Here is a 23729-nt window from a genome sequence, read left to right on the forward strand (position 1 = left end):
CACATTCAAATTGCCACAATATTCATAACTTAAAAATAAATCAAATCAAAGCTTAATTTTATGTCGTCAGAAAAATCATCACAAATACTCACCAAGGATGTATTTATTTGATCAAAACTACAGTAAAAATTATATTGTTAAATAACACTTTTTAAATTTTAATATATTTAAAATGTAACTTTTGAACAGTAGTGTATATCATGAATATTCAAAATATCTCCCAGCCCTACTCACAACCCACAAGTTATTGGAAAACAACTAAGATATTATCACACTTCTAAATTAGGCACAATGCACTCATGAAGCTATATCTTTGGTCTCTGATTCTCTCGCACACAGCTGTCTATTGTTTTGTACATCGTATGACCTTTGAAAAATGTGAGTCATCCGTTAGGAGGCTTAGACGTGTGGGGTTCCTGAGAGAGCAATACTGTTGCTTGTGAGGTTAGAAAAAACTTGAAGGCCAGGCGGTGGGAGATGAGTGGTTTGTTGCCCTTCTAGTTTTACCTAAAGGTCAAAAATTTGTTGCCCTTCTAGTTTTACAAAAAGGTTCAAAAATGTTGGGCCTCCCAGAGACAGCAGTCATGCGTGTCTAAAGCGAAGACAGAGGACAGCTCTTCATAACACCCATCAAGTAGCTCGGGCCACATGTAGCCACAATATTTCAAAATCCTCCCAAGCTTCAGTGGGATCCAACTGTTAAAGATATTGCAGTCCATTAACTCTTTTTCCATGGGTGGATTTAAAAGAACGAGGGCCCTGCACAACATTTCCCTGAAATAGAAAGAACCGCTGTATATGCTGGATAATGTATACCGTGGCTTCAAGAGAGCTTTTTTTGCGGGAAAAAGGGAAAGTCCAGTCACGTTCGAACCACAATGGTTTGGCTCTCCCTGGGCCCCGACCCCAGCAGCTTTCATCTGGTGGGGCCCAGAGATTGTTTTAGGAAAGAATGAATGGCCTAAGTATTGTAGTTCGGTAAAGCATAAGGCACTGAAATAACAGACATAGCCCAGTGCCAGGTGAAAAAGAGCTGGCATGACTGGAATCTGGCTATGAAGGTGACAATGGGTCTGGGAAGAAACAAGCAAACTCTCATAAAGCACTCCATAGTAAGGGTTATGAGGAAATATTAACTTTTCACATTTGGCAGCAATTTATCTAAATTACTTCCTTATGAGTACATGATAAACAAAAACGAGTACAAGTTAAGCTCCATCGACAGCATTTGTGGCATAGTGTTGAACAAAAATACATTTGTGCCTCCACTTGTGCCTCCTTTTGGGTTACAGTGAGAAACTTTCAATGGAAGTGAATGAGGCCAATCTGTAAACTTAACTCTGTCGCCATGACAATATAACGCATAAAACTCTAACAACTGCAAACAATTATTTAAAGGGATAGTTCACCCAAAAATGGGCGGTTTAATCAAAATTTTCTGAAGAGAAACAGATTTAATTTAGGCTTTTATTCACATATAAACATTCATCAATTCACACATCAGTTATAATAAACGGAAGCTCAAGCATGCATGCTTGATGTGCGAGAACCAATGAGGTTTATTCTCGTGTTACGCAGCACATTTGAGCTTCTGCAAGAGGTTTGTTCTTGCGCTTCAAGCAGGTTCGGTTGAGCTTCTGTTTTTGTTTTCTGATCAATGTTTATATGTAAATAAAAGCCTAAATTCAATCTGTTCATTATATAAAGCAATCGTGTATCTTCAGAAATTTTTTACTAAACCGCTCAATTCAGATTCGTTTTACTATCTCTTTATGAACTTTTTGAAGCGTCAACAGTAGTTGCGTAGACTGTCAATGGAGAGTGCAGAACTGGCTCAGATTTTATTAAAAATATCTTCATTTGTGTTTCGAAGATGAACGAAAGTCTTACGGGTTTGGAATAACATGAGGGTGAGTAAATGATCACAGATTTTTCATTTTTGGGTGAACTAACCCTTTAAACAGCTTTACAGCTCAAGTTTTAACAGAAAAATTTATGCAAGTACTTTTATAAATTGTTTCACATTTCTGCTTTTAAATCCAACAAAAATTGGCCCCTATTCATTTCCACTAAGTGCCTCAATGTAACCTTGATTCTAGCTTTTTCTAAAGAAAACAAGGGACAAGTCAAAATTAATTTTTTGTGGTAATCAACATTATGCCACAAGTGCTGCCAGTTGAGCATAACTTGTTCTGAACCCAGAATGTTTCTTTAAAGTCAGGGAAAATGAGAGTGATATTCCAGCAGTCGAAGATAATTGGTCTCTGGTTACGGCCAGTTATTTCTATGGAACTATAACGACTAGACTCAAGATAACATGCAGAAAAAGCCCAGTGGCCTACCTGAGAGAGTCTTTGCTGCTGTCTGCGCCATGGATGTCTGGCTTCTGTCTGTTGTCCATTTCTTGTTGTTTAGGCTCTTTGTCGGCACATTCTGGCTCTTTAGTGTAGGGCTCCATGGGTGGTAGAGGGGTGCATCTATCTTGACTTCCCATGGACTGATTACTATGTTTCCTTTCTTTAGTACCCCCATCAGTCTTGCGCTCGGATGCCGTGTTGCGTTTCATGGCCTGGAGCTGAGACAGAGGGACAATATCTGCACCTTGCGGCCTGTGCCACACGGTGATCCGGCCGGCAGAGTTGTAGTAGTAGAACCTGCTGCTCTGGGGGTCAAAAAGCTCCCACCACTGGTTACCATCAGCCTGGCGGACAGGCACGTCGGTGGGAGGGTCCCAACCACACTCTCCAGTGGCCAGATTCACGTACATGCGCTCTTGTGAACGAGGCTCCAGGATTTCCACCCAATCAGCGCTGAGAACACAAAAATAGAGAGCATTATCACCATTCAAATCGTATTTAAATTGATCATATTTATTATACTAAGAACAAACATAACACATTTATTGTCATAAGATTGACTGTGATTGTTTTCCAAACAAAAGCTGGTATATTGGAATCCTAGTAAATTAAAATCAAATCAACTCAAAATGGCACAGATGTGCTGTTATAAATTAGAGGCTGCGCTTCATGGTCAATCTCTTAAGTGTAATCTGACGGATCTGTTATCAAGGGAATTAGGCCAAAGCCAGAGAGATTCACCATGTGTGAGAGTGTATGCACAGAAACGCTGTCTCAGCGCACCCATAATCCTATCAGCAGATACAGCCACGGACGAGGAAACAAAGTTGTGAGCTGGAAAGCATTCACATACAGTATATTCCCATACATACATGCACACTGGTCACTGCAAGACAAGTCTGGTCTCCCATCTGGTCACAGGTGCGCTTGTCGTGGTCTGAAAAGCTCTCTAAGTCATCTTAGTGTGTCATGTGACTGCTAAAATATTTATAGATGACAGGATTGGAAAGAAAGGGCGAGACTAAAGACAACGCAATCGTCTTGGAATCACAAGTGCAGACACTGTGGAAAGTTCAACCATGTTTGACATTACACTAAAATCTGAACTGAGCATGGTGACTACCATGAGAGTAAGAGGAATAAGTATGGAAATGTATCCATTTTATAAATGCATATTATTGATCTTATTGTGAACGATTCACCTATGCACATTTTGGACCATACCAGACTTCATTTTGTCTTCACAAACCCCAACTTCTTCTTACAAACGACTGGAAGCTTACATTTTGATCTCCCTCCATACAATCAACACCTGATGCATAGAACCACTCGGATGTTCAATGTCACAATATGCAAGAAACGATCTGTTGCTACTTCCGTTACATTGCGAGTTTAAAGCCAACAAATACAATTCTGAACCCAAATAAAGGTACTACAACATTTTACAATAAGACTCAAAACTCTTCACCTGCGTCTAGGACACCGAATGTGGAAAGTGACATCGGATGGAGACCTAAACAACAACAACAAAAATTGAATGCAGCTAATTTGGGTCATGATAACCCTCTGAGAAACCTATTATGTTTCTTTTGATCTAGTTTCCTAATGCAGAGAATCTTTAGTGTGCTAATTTAAGCCATGGTGTGGTAGCTAAGGCTATCTGTCACAGGCGGCGGGATTGCTTCTTTAGGCCACCCAAACCAGCGAAGGGCTCAATATGACTCATTCCGAGAGAGTCATGGAGAGTGTGGTTTAAACCTTCGCAAAATAAACAAACACTTACACACTAGAATAAAACGCAAGACGATATGAATATGAACATTCAGATGTCTAGACATGTAGACACAGCTACTGTAAATTATCCTTTCAAGTTTCGATTCATCTTCAGCTGTTTAGAATGGTCTGATGATGCTCCAGTGAGGCATGTCAATGTTCTGTGCCACAACAAGTGTGCTCTTTCTCTCCTGCCACGTGCCCTCTATACCACTGGTTGGACAGTGAAGAGTGTGTTTGTGAGTTGTCACGTCCATATGTCCATTTGTTCCCTGGGCTTCAACCCAAGCTGTGGCTCAGGATCAGAAATAGTCAGCCCACCTGTTCAAAGGTGCTTGAAATGTAACACAAGTAGTCCAACTGTCTTTATTGTTCTACTCCTTACATTTGAGAAAAAAAGCTAAAACCAAATCTGTTAATATATCATTGCATCTTAATAAAAACAAATGTAGATATACAGAGGCCAAGAGAGACTAATATACAGCTGGTGCCAGGTAAGCTGGGAAACACAAATCAAAACAACAGAACTCAGCAAAGACATACTGGGGCACCATCTGTCGCCGACATACCAATCAGCTCATTTTACCTTCATTAACACCGTTAAATATTTGAGCTTTGCCTTGAGAGAAACAGCAACTGACCTAAGGAAAAGCACTGATTTTATGTCAATGCATGTGCAAGTGTGTGTGTGTGCATTTGTCAGTTTGACAAATGTAACTATGGGTAAGGTTGGCAATGTTACTGCTCATAAAGAATCCTGTCCTGTAGAATGTATTCTGCACAAACTGTTTCTCGCTACTAGATCAAGAGCTTTATGGGTGGGAGCCGTGTAATTGAAGAGCAGTTAAACTGGAGGCCTTTTGTGTGCTGAACTCCACCCACCTTTTTCTCACTCGTTCAAGCAGCCTCAAGAAAGGCATGCAGTCTCTGCAACAGAATCCTTATGACTAAATTCCTCCTCATCAAGTTCAAATGTTTGGCATTATATTATCAAGAAAACAGATTTACGTACATGTGTAAAAATGTAAAAATGAAAAAAAAAGGAAATAAAGTGAAAAGTTGCATAAGAAAGCATGAGGTATTTAGGTTGACCACCAAGACCACTGTAAAAATCACACAGAGAAAACTCTCCATCCTTTAATAAACATAAGATCATAGATTAGAATTGAAACTCTAGAATTAATAATAGAAAGAAATTAATGCTGTTAGATATTCTTTTTCACATTATAAAAAATCCTTTTGTGTAATAATCAAGTAGGTCTCCTGTTACCTTCCTGTCTGTAATAAATGTAGCCTATCATGTGCCTTTATCCCCTCCTGGTTCTGCTAAGGCTATTCTCTGCAAGTTGTTTTTCACAGGCACTAGAAATATATCAATTTAATAATGCCACCAAAAGCAGGCAGCATACAAGAATGCATCATACATTTACCCTTTTCTTGTGTCTAGCTCTGTATGACAAAGAAATATATTTTTAGAAAGGGTCTAAAAATATGTCAAATAATTTCCTCAAATATATAAAACAATGAAATTATTTTTCAAATTCTTGAAGTCTAAGAATCTGCACCATTGTTTAAAAATAGCTGGTAAAATGGCTGGTCTCCAAGCACTGAATAAACAACGACATAATGGACTAAATCCATTGTTCCAAAATGAGGCCAAATGCCGTTTTTATTCAGTGCTTTTTTTGGGAGCACAATTTTGAAATTCCACCTTAGGTGTTTCTGATTTAGACTACCCGAGATCACTCTGAAAGAATGGAAAAAAATGCAACAAATTTAACAATAATTATCAGTAGTACCAAAGTCTCTTAGCTGCCATTTACTCATCAAAATTGAATTTTGCTGAATTCCACACAAAAAAATAACATACTATTCTGAGTTTGACACTTGACAAACATTTGCCACACCAAGCCAACATGTTTAAAAACAGAACCTGCCTTTGACTTAGACAACTTAGTCCTCTGGCTAGCTGATAGTGCTAAACACAGCCACTTTATCTCAAAATAAACTGTGTTCCCGTGAGCAGTCAGGGATTATTTACATCAAAACAAGAATATCCTTGAAATAAAAGGTGAAAGGAGTTTGGAATAAAAGGTGAAAGAGGGTTCAGGTGATGTAATGCCATTCAATATGGTGGAACAGCATGCAAATTGTGTGATAGGTGGGCCGGGATTACGTAATTACCTCAAGGTGTGGCAAAAAAAAAAAAAAAAGTACTTGCTTAGATACACTAAAACAAATCAATTGTTCTAACCTTAAATCAGTATTCACCTCTCAAACTATTTCAACCATATATGGCCTACAACTAATTTAACTTGCATATTTGTTGCATTTGAGTACAGAATACATGCTGTGTCACTCACTCTCAAACACAAATGCACAGAGTGTCAGCTGAGTACACACAAAAGCAAACAGGCATAGTTCCACAAACAGAACACACAAGGAAGGACACTGCCCTGCCCCTGAAATAGAGAAGAGTGAACAGTGAACTCACTTCATTCAAACAAAAAAACAAACTGCTGCACCTGTCAGAGGAATTCTTTAGTTCTGTGAAGTGAGGTCACTCATTCCAGTGATACTAGGAAAAGCTGGACATACAAAATGTACTCATACACATTTGAATGAAAATAGATGGATGAAAATGGGTGGAGTTCTTCTGTCCCTTCCTGCTTCATGCAAATGCTTCATTCATCCCATGGTACTAACTAAACACCTTGAGAATGAACACAGGGTTAGATCTGGCCCCTGGGGTTGATATACAGTAGTGAATGAAGGTGCAGCAGAATGCTCCAGACTGCTAAAAAAGCAGGCACCAGTTGTGCCAGCATGAGAGAGATAGAAAACGACAGAGGATCATCTTTCCGTGTCACTGAATGGACAGGACACTGAATGGTGCAAGTAAAATGGTGCATAAACGTGTCAGCTGTGTGGACACAATATCGATAACAATTCTCATTTTTTAATTAATACTGATATGGATTCTTAAATCTCAGATTTTCTTTAGTTTATGCTGTTTTCTGCTGATGCGTGAACTTCATATTACTTGAAGAGCACCTGCCATCCAATAACCGCAATATGCTTTGTTCCTTTTAATAAACAAAGACTCAGCTTTCAAATTATGTCAGTTTTATCACAAAATATACAATAGAATAAATGTTGTTTTGGCGCTCTTTAACGTAGTGTGACAGACAGCTGTAGTTCAGTTCAAGCAACACGTGAACAGATCATCTCTTTGTCTTTACTACTAGTTATTGCACAAAATAAACTTGAATGAACATCAGAAGGTATAATGAAAGAAACAGTAGGCTACAACTTACTTACAACTTACTGAAATGCATCATGTCTCATGTAATCGCTCTATCAGTTTCAACCGTGAAAAGACGTCAATAAAACAGCTTGTAAACAATATGTTCGTAACATTATATCTACCTCAGAAAAGTATTCAAAACAAATTAGTCAGCTAGAAAAAACTGCCATAAAGTGGAGAATTTCGCTAAATATATGAACTTAACTATATTACATATCCATTATATTTGTACTTAACCTGTTGTCTACATGATGAGAAAGAATGGAAGGAGCTAAAAATAAAATTCAACATAATTTACCACCTATTTATTTTCTTATAGGAGTCAATGGCTCCTTCATTAAATTTTTTTGTTTTGTTTTTCTGGAGCCCTGTGCAGGTTGCTTTTGCTCATTTTGAAGAGGGCAAATGACTAGAGCGGACCAGGCCTCCATCAGCAGAGGTCATAGTACAGCTGCTCCCGTCCATTTCACTTTTATTCTGCCTGGCTTTACGGACCAAGACCAACGCTGGCTTCATTTATCTTTGTGGGTAACATGTCAGTACTGATATAGCTGGCCGTGTGTTAACAGATTGGTTACAGGAAAGCATTCTGATAGATGGCTGAAAGCCAGCAAAAGAAGAGAAAAATAAGGTTAAACAGACACACTTCATTCATACACAACAGGACATGGTGTGGTCAGAGTTTCCTACACAAGAACGAATGTGAGAGCAAAAAACAGAAATCACTTGTTTGTATTTGTTTACATTAAAAGCGATTTAAAACTACAGGCACAGGGCCTTCGATTGGATTAGACATAAGAAAATAAGCCTATCCCTATCAAAACCAGAGCCTCAGCATTATCTTACTGGGGTCCTCTTATGAATACTGTCAACACAAGCTAGAGTTAAAAACCACAATAAATACAATCACAGTCATCTGTCTGAATATTATGTTTTTAATTTATTTTATTACATAATTAAGGTTTTATTTAATTACAAATAACCATATTTGGATTTCTTAAAGTCTATTAATTTTTGGACTGGATTTGGTCAAGATTATTTACAGAAGTGACAATCACATTCAACAACCAAATTAACATTAAAAAAATTATCAGATCCGATTTCTGTCCAACTAGTTCATAATATAATGACGTCACTCTTTTTTGAACGCTGATAGCTCGTCAAGAGGTGCGGTGTTAGAAAACCACAGAAGCAGAGACATCTATGTCATGAGATGCCAACATTTTTATCTTGTTTTCCTTTAAACTTCTTTCTAGTTAAATAGCTGACTTCTCTCTGGTGATGTACACTAGTCTTCTCCAATGTTGTTTTTTTGACTTAGTATCATGTCATTTTGCTTCCAAACTAAATTTCTCTTGTTAAGGATCCTCAGATATTTTTATTGGAAAACAAGAAAATTGTTTGTTAGATTTTTAAATCACCCAAAAATCTGCAAAGAGCATATGGCTAATGTCTCTTGCTTTTCCTGAGATGATGATAACTAAACCAGATAGTACTTAAGTGTTGTGGTTCAACGAAGGAGGGCATCAAACTGTCTAGCCAAATTGTAGTAAGTCAGTATCATATGCATGACAATATGTGAGAATTCCACCCATTACTAATGGATAATGGGGTCATGACAATGGAGAGCATTGTTAGCACAACCATCAGCCTCTATTCATTTGGAACAACCCCCTTTACAATTAAAGCTCTCACGGCACTGGTGGCCAATCAGAACACGAGTCGTGCCTCAGCGGGGGTGTGTGGCTTTGGGGTAAGGATAAGGGGTCTGAGATGCTGAACTACAACCCCCTTCCGAGAATTCTTTCTATATAAAGCAAGAAAAGTTGACCTCTTTGGGATGATGCACTGCCTGCCTGTATATGTTATACGGCTGTTTTTGTCCGCACTGCTGCTGAACTACTTCCTGTCTCAACGGACAGTGCTGCCGGAAATTTCTACTCTGGGCGGGAAGTCTGTAAATGCCAAACAGCAACTGTGTTAGCAAAACAATAAATCTTCTTTCTAGAGAGGACAAATCTGACAAGCCCACTGTTTGCAGGCCTGCACACCCACAACCCCAAAGCCCTTATTCAGGACAAACGAGCACACTGACAGCAACAGTGAGATGTGAATGGACATGTGTGAGGGGCTAAGACACACAGAAGAAGCAGAGTAGATGTGTGCTCAAATACAGATTCGCTTGTCTACTACCAGCTGTCAGCGTCAGTATTAATACTTCTTTCGAATGAACATCTCATTTTGATATACAGAAACAACTGTAAAGATTTAGCAAGATAAAAAAAGATTAACTGTTCCCTGAGCTGACCTTCCGTGCTGAACATAATGATTTTATCATTACGCATCCGGTCAGAGTCAGACGGGCAACAAGTTAAAGTCTTACTTTTAGTGTTTAAAAGTATCAAATTCAACGCATCAAATTTCCTCTTAGGTCAGGCTGAGTGACTGGGTGGGAGCAGGGTCAGAGGTCACCTAACCACCTCAAAGGACGACGTTGTCAAAGCGAGCTCCTAGGAGATGGGAATTGGGAGCCCTGAATGCCCAACTAACTAGTTGTTAAAGGATTAGTTCACTCCAGAATTAAAATTTCCTGATAATTTACTCACACCCATGTCAATCAAGATGTTCATGTCTTTCTTTCTTCAGTCGAAAATAAATTAAAGGGTTAGTTCACCCAAAAATTCTGTCAGTAATTACTCACCCTCATGTTGTTCCAACCCCGTAAGACCTTCGTTCATCTTCGGAACACAAATTAAGATAATTATGATTAAATCTGAGAGCTGTCTCACTCCTCCATAGGCTTCTAAAGACGTTATAACTTGCTGGCCCAGAAAATGCATTAAAGACATCGTTAATATAGTCCAAGTGACTACAGTGGCTCAATCTTAAGTTTATAAAGCGACGAGAATACTTTTTGTGCGCAAAAAAACACAAAAATAACGACTTTATTCCACTATTCATTTCCTTCTCTCTGGGCCTCGAGTTTTTTCATGTAGTGTTTTTGCACAGCGCGTCTGTGTTGCACATCACACGTAGGCTCACTATTGGCCGACGCTGGTCATGTGTGTGATGCGTGGTGACGTACAACACAGAAGCGCTGCGCAGTTATCCTACGTGAAAAAACTCGAGGCCCCGAATTTTCATCAAAAATATCCTAATTTGTGTTCCGAAGATGAACGAAGGTCTTACGGGGTTGGAACAACATGAGGGTGAGTAATTACTGACAGAATTTTCATTTTTGGGTGAACTAACCCTTTAAGGTTTTTGAGGAAAACATTCCAGGATTTTTCTCCATATAGTGGAGTTCAACTGGGACCAACGGGTTGCGATGCGCGTCCACGACTTCACGCATTACGTAATCACGTTGGGAACGTCACGGTAGGGTAGGGCGAAAAACTCAGTATAGTACTTCGCTACAGTAAATGTAATTTACTGGCATGACCACCAACTGGACTAAATAATGTGTAAAGTCGTGGACGCGCATCGCAGAGCTAGTGCAAGACGAGAATTTGTGGTTAAAAAGTATATAATTTTTTTTTTTATTAGAAAATGACAGATCGTTTCGCTAGATAAGACCATTATTCCTCGGCTGGGATTGTGTAGACCCCTTTGGAGCTGCATTGAAACTGCAATTTGGACCTTCAACCCGTTGGTCCTCGTTGAAGTCCATTATGGAGAAAAATCATAGAATGTTTTCCTCAAAAAACGTAATATCTTTTCTACTAAAGAAAGAAAGACATGAACATCTTGGATGACATGGGGGTGAGTGGATTATCAGGAAATTTTAATTCTGGAGTGAACTAATCCTTTAATGTTTGTTTCAGAGCTTAGTAGGTAGTAAGTAAGGACAGGTTAAAAATAATGCTTTCAAGTTTTGGAGAAGATTAGCATATTAACAGTACAAATTGTCAAGGTGGAGTCAACAGCTGCATTATAAGTGCCCCATCCTGAACAAACACAGGAATTAATACCAGTAAAACAATTAAGATAACAACACTAATATAAAAGTGTTTCACAAGGCTATGATCAAATAATGCAGTGATAAAATAATGTCCAACTGTTATTGGTTGGCTCAGTAATGTTGGCCCATAAAATCCAAAGCATGCATTTTGGACTAAAGCACTCAATTCATATGGATTCGTTTTACGATCTCTTTATCTGTCAATGTCTTTGCCAGAGCAAAAAAAATTTGAAGATAAAAAAAAAAAAAAAACTGGAATAGAAAAGCAACTTATTGGCGCGCGAGACATGGCCTCAGGCTGAGCACTGGAGATGGGTGCTTTTCACATTGAGCTCAAAGGTCTTGTTAAAACACTGGTGCTAAACTGCTGTCACAATGCTATGTCCTCCCTTTGTCTGCACACTATTGTGTACCAGATATGCAAACAGGGGAAAACATCCTATTGTAAGATCTCATTCTGAATCAAAGATAAACCTCAGCCTGTCAAAACATACATTTACACTCACTAGCTGGAACAGACCATAAGAGTGTCCATTAACTTCAGTCAGAGGTCTTATCATATTAGAGTTTCTTCAAAATGGTGCAAAACTAGAACACATCTGAAGAATTTTAAAACAAGCTTCAAACTTGAGCTTCATAGAGACATGGCAATGTTAAAAGCGTCAAGTGTCCAATGTCATGCCCCTGCTCAGCTTCTGAACAGCGAACTCGGAGAGAGGAACAGGGAGCCATCAATACAACGGCTGATCAAAGCTCGGTAGTGTTACATCAAACAGTGCTCACTCACAGAAGTCTTTCAACCACCTCTTTTCATCTATTTACACTTCAGCATCTGTGTCATAATCAAGCTCAGGGTGGAAAAAGAGGTTAGACTACATTTTAATTGAATGAATTTAATTAATTCGTACATCTGTAACCCTGCACTAAACAGATGCTGTGTGTTTTTCTGGCAGTGCAGCACCAACTAAAGCAACATGCGTCCACAGCTCACATTATGTGACTTCAATGCTTCTAACCACAGTAAAGGCGACAGAAGGTATTGTGGGATATCAAAGAGGGTTCTGGTGGTTTCCTGTAACCATCAGCCGATATTAGGAATTAGACCACATTCAATATCTGATACAAGACTGACTCTTGAATACGAAACAAAACAGTTAAAAACTAAGTATAGTTTACATATCAAGGAATTATTGTGATTCAACATGTTCTTCCATTTTCTCTCAAAATGTGCATTGTCATTTGTCAGATTTAAAAAAAAATAAAAAATAAAAGAATGTGCCATTATGCCATATATATTTATTATAAAAAACCTGACAAATCTAGCAGTTCAATTAATGAATAAATAGAGTGTACGGATGCTGCTTATATTAAGCTCCATCTATTGAATTGTCACCAAGCCATCATTTGGTATATTAAATGCACTAATATTTTTTTCCTGTAGTAGTAGTATGCTGCTGCTAATAGGACAGTCTAAAATTTAGGGGGGAAATTGAAGTCTTAATTAGAGAAATTAGATAATAATTAAAAATAATCTTTATCATTTGTATGATGAGTTTAAATATCACGATTGTGACAGAAAACAATATATAAGCACAGCTAAATTATATACAAAACATACATCTCACAAGTGCTTGTGATGTTGTTGAACTCAAATGGAGTGAAATATGGAAGGATCTTCAGGAAAAAAGATCTGACTTTAATACTGCCTGATTTTATTTATTTAGCCTATTTTAATAAATATGTGGAGACCAAAAGTAACGACACAGTTGTAAAACATTAAAAAGAGGCAGCCAACTACATACTAGTGATCATCTCTGATTACTTAAGAATGGAATTAAAACAAATCGAATGGCGGGTAAAGTTGTGAAACCTATTTTGTCTCAAGATCAGTGAACAGAACTGTAGCAGCTAGTTTATCATTTTTATTATCAGATGAGATCAGTCTGAGATTACAGTACGAGGAACACCTAAGTTAGTCAAAACAGCCAATGATCTGTGACTGAGCTATGTTTATAGTGAAGTCGGTTCAAATCAAATCAGTTCAAATACACATGGCCGAAACAGTTGGCTTCCGGCAGTGATGCTGATTTAATGACACGACTGAACAAACGACAGCAGCGAACTGAACAAAATATCACATTTGACTGACTCCTCGTGAGTCGTGGGAAAACCATCTCTTCATTCACAGAATCTCCATATTTTCCTTCATACTGATTTATAGCCGACATCTTAAGCAAATTGAGTGGTATTTATAGTTTCCTAGTGAGTAATAGTTCATTTACAGATCTAAAACTAGTTGAGGGGCTAACGTACAAGAAAGATACCGCGCTAACTTCTCGTGTCAAAACTTGGTTAATTTTCCAAAAGAAAGATTCAAACTTACCTTTTCCCAGCCATTTCTTCTCACATTGTACGGTTAAACCACAAAAAAAGTATAAAAGGATAGCGTAAAGACGGCAAAACTGTATCTCCTCGGTCTGTCGGACGTCCTGCGCGAGGGCTTCGTGATATGTTCAGAGTCCTGAATGCTCGCGCGCCTGTGCTGGCTGCGTGCGCGTGAGCTGGTCTGGATAGCTGGGGGGTGTCTCGTGAGCACCTCTCTCTCTCTCTCTCTCTCTCTCTCTCTCTCTCTCTCTCTCTCTCTCGCTATCTCTCTCTTCACCCCCTACACAGATACTGCAACTCCAGTTTACCTGTACTGGCTGACACGGAGTAAATGTGACGTCCAAAAAGTTTAGTAAAACAAACTACATGTGGTGGAGAGTTTTTGTGTTGGTTTATACAACAGGTGCAAGTTCAGGTGGAGTTGGATTCATATTTGATTGCCTGAAGGGATTTAAAGTATATCGGATTATTCAGAAAGCGCCACCTGCTGGCGAATAAGGCAAACATGAAATCCTTCTAAAAAAAAGCACCATAAATGTAGAATAGTTTAGGTTAAGGCTGCTCTATCTGGTCTCAAAGCCTGGTTTTAGTTTCTTTTTTCTAATGGTTTCCCATCCTGGCTCAAATGGGTTTCAGCTGATCAGCCACATGGTCTGAATATGCTATACAGGACTCCCTTGTAAAAGAGACTGTGTCTCAATGGGACTTTTCCTGTTTAAATAAAGGTTATATATATGGTCTATAGGTAAACACAAACACTCTAAAACCACCAAAACTAACAGCAGGGAAAACAACCAAGACCAGCAAACCAGCTTAGACTGGGTGACAAAAACAAGATGAGCGACATGGACCCACATACATATCTTTTATAAGTAAAACATAACATTTTGAATATTCATAGAAGGCAAAAAAAGAAAAAAAAAGAAAAACTAAGCTGGTTTAAATGGTCTCCCAGTTTGGATAAAGTCTTCGGATGGTCTCACAGTCCGATGAGCTTAAAAGTGCCCAAAACCCCTGCAAACAAAAACTAGCCAACAGACAAACATGAGAGACCAGCAAAGACCAGTAAATTAGTTTTAGACTGGTTTTAGTTGTTTCTTTCTAAAACAAAAATATATGGGGAATATGAAAAAGGCGTAAACCTGGGTATTTAACACTTTATTCACCAACTACTATACCTTCATTGCTTTCCATATTTCAAGCCAATGGAAAACAGCAAAAAGGGAAGGAATTGGTTTGTGATGACACCTACACAGATATTTGAATTTAACTATTATAACACATCATTACTCCAACACTGTTTAGTATGTTATTCATAAGTGCATTCAGATAAACATAAAACATTTGTTAGACTGAGGGTGCTCTCTTTTCAGAACAGTCACGAAGAGAAACTCCCATATGTTCAGTCTGGTAAAAATATAGGCTACTAATATTTACATTAATTGCACATACATTCAAATACATATTATGCAGCATTCAGTTCCAAGTGTTAACTTACAGTAGCACCATGTTTCAAAAAGCAACATTTCCATGAACGGAATCACATAAGTTGGTGACATTATTATTATATAGCACAACATGTGTAAAGTATCATGACGTTTCCTTGGGATTTTCAGTTTGAGAGTAATATTACAATATCCACAGCAGCAACGAAGTCAGAGCACGTCGGCCCTGTATTTAACACAGTATCAGAGTCCCACATCACAGTCTTACAGGAATAATAAAGGAGTAGAGTGTTTATAGATGACAAGTTTATATCTCAATGATGAGCCAAGTGAGTTTTCTTGTCTTATGAGAACAGTGAAGGTGACTGATCTTAGCCACAAAATGTTAGGTGCTGAGTTGGATAGAGATTGGCTCATTTAAAAAAAAAAAAACACACATCAAAGTCCCTTATCGTAAAAAGTTTCCATGGTAGAAGTCTTTCATTAAAAAGTTCCCAAAAATGTAGTGAATCAAAAACTGTAAATAGAAAAATGCATCGAGAGAGAAAATGAGATGGCCACACTGATATGACTCTCTCCGAATCCACACTTCATAATAGCTGGACGTTTGCAGAGTTTACTTGCTGTCCTCGGGTCAGGAGTTCATCAGTTCACATTCCTCACCTCTGTGCATCCTTCACAGTGGATAGTAGTGATAAACTAACCTACCCATCCTTCCCAAATTTGGCCCCTGTGTAAACAGACAATAAAACAAAATCTTAGTTCTGATTACAGGAGTCTAGGTTTGAGCAAAGTAAGAACAACATAAAGACAAAAGAAAGTCATGTACAAAACGAGGACAATGTGTAATTATGGCAGTGGGGCGGTCTGCACCACTCTGTACTTTGTTAACACACTTTTTCTTATCAGTAATGAAGGACTCTTGTCATCACGTGTGCATCTAAAGGAATGTCCGGAGAATTGAAAAGCTGCTCATGCAGCGAGGGACAGCATGCACATACACTGTATGACAGAGGGAGGAGGACTACTGAGGATTAGTGCTGATAACTGGCTGGCTGAATTATATTAAGCAGATGGTGTGTACAACAAACTCACATTGATTTGGAGGATGGTTTCTTCACTTTTGGCCTCTTTCGACGATGAAGGGGCCTGAAGCATGTGGAGAACACACACACACACACACACACACACACGTTGGGTTTTCATTTTTTATGGGGACTTTCCATAGACAATGACTTTTATATTGTACAAAGTGTATGTTCTATCCCCTAACCCTCTCTACCCCTAAATACAACCCTAAAAAAAATATTTAAAAAAACTTTATGCAATTTTACATTTTCAAAAAACATTATTTTTTTATATTTTGTATGATGTAGAAGCTGTTTTCCTAATGCGGAACAGAAAATGTCTATATTTACATAAATATTTATGGTATTACCGTCCTCTTCATAGGCGTAATGGTTTTTATACTGTTCAAACTGGACAGGAGGTGTCCTCGTAAACCATGTTTATGTTGTAATACCCATGTCATTATATAAATTTGTGACCTCATACATATACAAAAACACCCCATGCCAGCAAACATACATAACAAAGATAGGACATTATTTATTTCCCAAGATCCAGATCTGTTAAAGCCTTTATAACTAACTTTATAACTAATTAATAAATATTATAGAGTATATAATAATTCTTTGAAGTCTCTTATGCTCACCAAGGCTGCATTTAATTGATCAAAAAATAAGTAAAAACATTAAATATTATTACAATTTAAAATAAATGTAATTATTTTTCTGTAAAAAGTAATTTATTCAAATGATTGCAAAGCTGAATTTTCTGTTATTATCAATGTTGAAAACGGTTGTGCTGCTTAATATTTTTGTGGGAACCGTGATACATTCTTTCAGGATTCTTTGATAATATTTAATATCATATTTTTCAGCTGACATATTTAATTGATCAAAAAATAACATTTATAATGTTACAAAAGATTTCTATTTCAAATATATACAGAATAAAATATATAAACATATATATATTTTTTTTGTAATCAGCCATAAAATATAAGAATGAAACCATACCTATAATCGTACAAAGAATTTCTTTCTTTACCACCTGTAAGAGATATGATGAGTAACTTGGTTACAAATTGTATATTTATTGGTATTATGTTGAAATGCAACATCAAAGCAAAGATTTTCATCAAACACGTGGCATGACTCACCTGTCTCCTGATTGCACTCTTTGTGACCTTTGCAGCTGCGCAGTTTCATGAGCTCCTGGTGCATGTGGTTCACCGCATCACGATCAAGCGTGCTCACGCCATTTACCAGCTGCACACAGCAAAAAAACAGCAGTGGAAATTATGGGGGTTCCCTTGACAAATCTTATTAAATTATGAAAAAATGGTAAAGGAGATAAAAAGATAAAGATCTACCTGATAAGGATCTGTGTTAAGATCAAAATACTCCAGGAAGCCAGTGGCAAACTCACAAAATAGGAAGTTGTGCGTCTCATTGATAGTCCTCAGACACCAGTAAGTGTTATTGTTGGCACTCGTGCAAGCACAAAACGTCCCCACTAACAACACAAAAAGATAATTTAAGTGAAATGATATAATTATTTAACTATTAAGTAAAAGTTTTGTGGCATTAAAAACAACTGGAGTGATGTGCTATGCAGTACTTGTCCAGAAGGGGGCGGTCTGCCAGTGTTGGTTGTCATGTGTGAAGCAGGTGAGGCCAGGCATGCTGCAAGTATCATTATTACGGAGGCGCTTCAGGAGCTTCCTCAGCTTCTTCCTGCGTTTCTGCTCTTTCATCAGCCACTGTTTCTTATCTTTGGAGGTCATTCCACTTAGATTAAAAGAACAGATGTCTTTACTATCAACTGTCTAAGTGTATGTTAGTTAGATTAGAACATTAGGCATTAATGTGCCTTCCTTGAAGTTAATGACAGATGATGAATGAAAACCTACTTGACAGAATGTATCCGCCCTGATTTGAGTTTGAACAGTGCTCTATTGTTGTACTGATACCTTTAAAGCAAATATTACATGATTATGTCTATTGTGTGAAAAAGATCAAGCCAACACTTAAGCAGTTAAAGTATGAAAAGCTTACGTGTTTTGGTTGCATTCACACTCTTTTGGTCGAACCTGCTTTAGATGCCCTTTGACCTCTCTGAGGTTCTTTATTTTGGTCTGCAAAGTCTCAATCTACATTAAGAGCAAAAAGTGGTTAGAAGTAAAACCTAACCCAGCTAACGAAAATATGTTCTAAGAAGGTTTTGTTCTGGAAACGTGTTCTGAATGTTCAAAATGTCCCGTTTTTAACATAAAAAAAAATTGGTTATTGGTTATACAAATGTTATATATATGTTATTAAGGGAACATTCCATTTTATAAGTTTGCAAACATTATGGGAATGTTCACTGAAAATTCTGAAACAAGTGGTAACATTTAAAAAAGAAGTTAGACGAAGTAAAAACATTTCAACAAAAAGTTCCATGAATGATGTATAAAAACGTAGTTGTGCTGTTTTGAGAAAATGATTAAAGACCAGGGGCCGGTTTCACAAAGCTATTTTAGACCGGTCTATAGTGTTAGACGAGTCTAAAATTTGCTCATAGACTAGTCTAATGCAAGTTAGACTATTTCACAAAAATAAAGACTGACTTAATTTAGTTAAAAAAAATTAGACACCTTACCCCCAGGCTAACTTAGGTCTAAGACTCTATGTTACCTTGGCAACCAACAGTAACAATCAGTTACATTACAAACAGCCAAAAGAAAAGGGAAAATGGCTCATAATTTAAACATTTCTTCTTTTTACTACATTCTCCGCTAAATTTCCCAAGTAAAATGTCCTTGTAACTGATATACTCCTCCAACAAACACATATTTTCCACTGGGGTAAACTGCACTGAGCGGTTGAATGCGCTTACTTGATCCGCCATGTTTTTTGTTTTGAAAAGTGTCTTATTTTACCCAGAATGCATTGCAGTGTAGTCCTACTTAAGATAGTCAGAGTCTTAAGTGCTTTGTGCAACGGTCTGATTTAGATGTCTATCTGAAGTCTGACTACCTACTATATCTAAGCCATAGTCAAAGTCTATCTTTATGAAACCGGCCCCAGATAACTTTCTATTCTATTAACATTACTGGAAGAACATTTGTTCATAACTTTGAGAACATCTCGTCTGAACGTTCATGTTAGTTGGGAATGTAGTAAATTAAAGCATTATTTTGGTTTGGTTTTATTCAGGTTGTATTAGAACAATTTAACCATGATCTTACCTCATGCTCAATGTGTAGTTTGTGATCTTTCCATGCTTGTAGAGATTTATATAATCCACCATCACACCTGACTGTGTCATTCATCAGAATTGAGCATCTGAACAAAAAAAGAAAGTTTTGTTTTTCATTGTTTTTCACTGCCACAAGCTGTTTATCATCCACAGTAACTGTCTGTAATGAACCTGTAGGTGACTTTAAGAGCAGCAGGTGGCGTGAGGGTGTTGAAGTTGTTGTCTGTGGGTCCCATTCCGCTGTATTCTTCATTCTCTCCATACACTGCCTGCTTTCTGCCTAGCATAAGGCTGGTGTTCAGGTTGACGGGCTGGTAGCCCTTCTCCAGGTCCAGAGTGAACACATCTGAGTCCAAGTGATACGTGACAGAGCGGGCCCAACGATTTCGTGGCAAACTCTTCTTGGTCTTCAACTCTGGAATATTGTACATGGACTTTGTTACAGATACAGGTATATTATTGCTTAAACTACTATCATTCTATGTCATGGTCTAATCTGATTTTGTATATGAACATAATTCCTAAAAATGAGAGGAACTGGTATATTTTTGTCCTTTTTGGAGTTTGACAGTATAAATCAACATCCAATTCATCCAATGCATTTTTTGCATGGAATAGAGCAATTCAGACATTCTGCAAACTATCTCGTTTTTGTTCCAAGAATAAGGAAATAATGCAGATTTGGTATGACATGAAGGTGGGCAATTACATTTAAATTTTGGTGTATACGGTTTTGATGTGCATAATTATCCGGTTAGCCCTTTTTGGCTGATGCCACTCTGGCTGCAAAAAGCATGTTTCTTCATAGGCTGCCATTTAAAATTTGCCATGTTTACTGACTTATTTTATTTTTGCTATATAATTTTGCTACATACAAATATCTGACATTTTTCATTATTTTATAGTAGATGTTTACTAGGTCTTAAACATCTTAAAAGTGTAAAATACCTTTTCCTTATTTTCGCAAATTTTAAACTTCACACTTCCAAAGAGTTCCGAGCAACTGATGCATTAGAACTGCCTCATGAGTGGGACTGGGAATGCTAACAAACAGCTTTTTCCAGGCCTCCTTGGAACTAACTCCATTAATATTAATAATTTAAAATTTTGATTCAAATATTCTGAATTGAATAGACGAGAGAGGAGAGAGGAGAGAGAGAGAGGAGGGCAGGATCAGCAAAGGACCTTGAGCCAGGACTTACACTCAAAAGCTGCACTATGTCAAAGCGCTGCCCACAATGCTGTGGTTCCAAAATACACAATTATTATTAGTCTTTTCCGTAAAAAAAAAGAGACTCCTAACCACTTAGCAAGCAAGAACACCTGGACAAAATATGTAAAACTATACTGTAACACACTCTTTTTGGTGAGTGCCTTCTTCCTCTTGAGAGGCATGTTGGGTTCACAATCACAGTGGTCTGATGCGGAATGAGCTCCGTTGATCTCTCCCCTGTTGGCAGCCATCAGGCCCAGAGCACGAGGTGCATAGAGACCCGCCATCCCTTTACACTTATACAGCCTCGGCATTCCAGTGGAATCCTCAATACACTGCCACTTCTGCACAGAGGAGGAGTGGTTACTTAGAAAGGACTAGACAGATGGCAATCACTGGAAATAATCAAGGGAATATGCCATGGTAAATGAAAGTGAATATTTACCTGCCCTGGCTGCTCACAGGGCGTCTGGTACTCAGCTCTTTGACACAGGTCTCTAACCCGCTGAAATTTTGGCAGTGAATTCTGTTCCACCTCTTTGCCATCTGCTAGCTTATGCAGAGGCTTCCTGTAGATCGGAAAGAGATCACATCAGGTTGCCACTCAAAAACAGCAAAGAATCAGATACAGCCCCTATTCAAAATTTGTAGATGTGTCCGATGTCAGTGTGCCATCTGGTGCCTCTCTAATGGAGTCGTGTCTAATCAATTTCTGGGGTTACAAATCTTTTTCAGAGCGATACAGTGTAAGAGTTTGTGATACGGAGTTCAATTAAAAATGCATGGGTTCATCTGGCCTGATCAAATGTACTCACCCCCTCTCTACCAGGAATGAATCCCTCCACACTTTCACCTTCTTGTAAGAATGAAACCTGGTGAAACTGGAAGAATATAATGAGGAAAAATGTGTTTTTAAATTGTAAGCATGAAATGTTTATCTTAGTGTATTTTAGCACCTGTTGACAGGTTGTTCTGTTTCCAACAGCTTGAGGATGGACTTGCCATCCATCTCCAATGGAATATCCACTCCGGCCATGTCCAGCAAGGTAGGGGCTAGGTCAACATTCAGGACTATGTGAGGATTACTGCAGGAGATCACATACTTAGAATCAACAATGTGTTATTTTTAGCATTTTGCAGTAAAGTTGTGAGCTTAATATCTTTGACTCACATGCCACCTGCCTCCACATTCGGCCCTCTCAGGTAGAAGGGGATTCGAATGTCAAAATCATATGGCATTGATTTGCCCTTCACCAAGCCAAACTGGCCAATGTGGTAGCCATGATCAGACATGTAAATGATGTAGGTGTTATCAAGCTCCCCAGTTTCCACCAACATATTGTAAACCTGTGGGGGGGGGAATAGTAAACAGCACGTTACAACTTCCAGGCTAGTTACACACGTCCATTTCTAAATTTTTCTGTACATTTCAGAGGCATCTCTCATATGTTTTAGATGCTGATGTGCCTCACCAATCAGAATCACCTTTATTGCTAAGTACCGTGGGTTTATATGTATAAGGTACTTGTCTTGGGCTTAGTTCACTAGGAAGTAGATTCTGGTTTTGCTAGTTATTCTAGTAAATTAACAAATATTATTGCTGGATACCTAGGATATCCAGAACCACCAAAGGAGGGAGAGCATTTTCACATTTGGCTCCAAAACTCTGGAATAGTTTAAAACTAGATTAAAGTCGCATGTCTTCAGCCAGGCATTCATATAATCCTACAGTTCAAACTACAATCCGGCCTCTAGCTCATAAATGCCAGAGGAGAACTGGCCCCCGACTGAGCCTGGGTTCTCCCAAGGTTTTTTTTCTCCATTAGGTCACCTGATGGAGTTTTAGGACACCATTAGGTCACTTGATGGAGTTTTTCGGTTCCTTGCCACTGTTGCCTTTGGCTTGCTCAGTTGGGGATATTTTGGGGATATTTAATTTAATTTTATCAATCAATAAATTCCTCTTGAAACAAACTTTGTTGTATTATTTTAATTTAACACTGTGAAGCTGCTTTGATACAATCTGTATTGTGAAAAGCGCTATACAAATAAACTTGACTTGACTTGACTTGACTTTCATAAAACAGTTTTATGAACAAGATGTAAATATTGTGTAACTTACACTAGCATTCAAAAGTTCGGGGTAGGTTTTATTAATGTATTTGAAAAGTTTCTTAAGCATTTATTTAATCAAAAATACAGTAAAAACAGTAATATTGTGAAATATTAATATTAGTTTTCTATTCAATCATTTTCTTTTCTTTAATAGTTTTCAATTTTAATATATTTTAAAGCGTAATTTATTCATGTGATGGCAAAGCTGAATTTTCAGCATCATTACTCTAGTCTTCAGTCACATGATTCTTCAGAAATCAATCTAATATGCTGATTTGGTGCTCAAGAAACATTTCTTAATTATTATCAATGTTGAAAACAGTTGTGCTGCTCAATATTTTTATGCAAACCTAAAATAAAATAGAAAATGTAAATCACTTTTAATCAATGTAATGTGTTCTTTCTAAATAAAACTATACATCTCTTTAAAAAAAATACTTACTGACCCCAACATTTTTAACAGTTGCGTACACTTGACACAATATTGCCAGGTTCAGTTTGTCCATTTTTGCTCTACAATGGAAATAGTTTCAAACGGAGCCACAGAAGACCAATTGCGTATCTCAGAGCAATAAACAATAGTTGGCATGTCTTTCCTGAATCTGAATCTGTGTTTGGAATGAATCAGTTCAGTGAATGATTTACTGACTTACTCATAAACAGTGACTTCTTGGTTTATTACTGAATGAATCAGTGTTTTTGAATGAATTATTAAAAATTATTATTTGCACTACTAACGGACAGACCGGCGGAGTAATAAAAACATATCAGTACTGTCAGCACTCTTATAACACCACAAAGACAAAAAAAAAAGAATATGTACAAGGATTGGAACTAACTTCTATGTAAAATATGATCTATGTGC

The 23729-nt window shown here is 37.8% G+C and overlaps 2 protein-coding genes across 3 annotated transcripts in view; both read right to left on the minus strand.

Annotated features, from left to right (window-relative positions):
* Positions 1–13972, minus strand: part of arhgap46a (Rho GTPase activating protein 46a) — a 42167-nt gene extending 28195 nt beyond the window's left edge. The window contains exons 1-2 of the mRNA XM_082155051.1: positions 13782–13972; positions 2343–2810 (exon numbers count right to left, since the gene is read on the minus strand). Coding sequence (XP_082011177.1) covers positions 2343–2810; positions 13782–13795 — 482 coding nt within the window. The 5' untranslated portion in view covers positions 13796–13972. The remainder of the gene's footprint in view (positions 1–2342; positions 2811–13781) is intronic.
* A 714-nt stretch (positions 13973–14686) lies between these two features.
* sulf2a (sulfatase 2a) overlaps positions 14687–23729 on the minus strand; it is a 34823-nt gene continuing 25780 nt past the window's right edge. For both annotated transcript variants that reach the window (XM_082155179.1, XM_082155180.1), the window contains 15 exons: positions 21921–22096; positions 21706–21834; positions 21565–21630; positions 21195–21318; positions 20895–21093; positions 19708–19951; positions 19526–19622; positions 18351–18445; positions 18206–18265; positions 17914–18083; positions 17666–17808; positions 17453–17561; positions 17310–17343; positions 16324–16377; positions 14687–15958 (listed from right to left, as the gene is read on the minus strand). In XM_082155179.1, coding sequence (XP_082011305.1) covers positions 15928–15958; positions 16324–16377; positions 17310–17343; positions 17453–17561; positions 17666–17808; positions 17914–18083; positions 18206–18265; positions 18351–18445; positions 19526–19622; positions 19708–19951; positions 20895–21093; positions 21195–21318; positions 21565–21630; positions 21706–21834; positions 21921–22096 — 1731 coding nt within the window. In that variant the 3' untranslated portion in view covers positions 14687–15927. The remainder of the gene's footprint in view (positions 15959–16323; positions 16378–17309; positions 17344–17452; positions 17562–17665; positions 17809–17913; positions 18084–18205; positions 18266–18350; positions 18446–19525; positions 19623–19707; positions 19952–20894; positions 21094–21194; positions 21319–21564; positions 21631–21705; positions 21835–21920; positions 22097–23729) is intronic.

This window comes from Leuciscus leuciscus (genome assembly GCF_965113295.1).
Source record: "Leuciscus leuciscus genome assembly, chromosome: 23".
Lineage (NCBI taxonomy): Eukaryota > Metazoa > Chordata > Actinopteri > Cypriniformes > Leuciscidae > Leuciscus > Leuciscus leuciscus.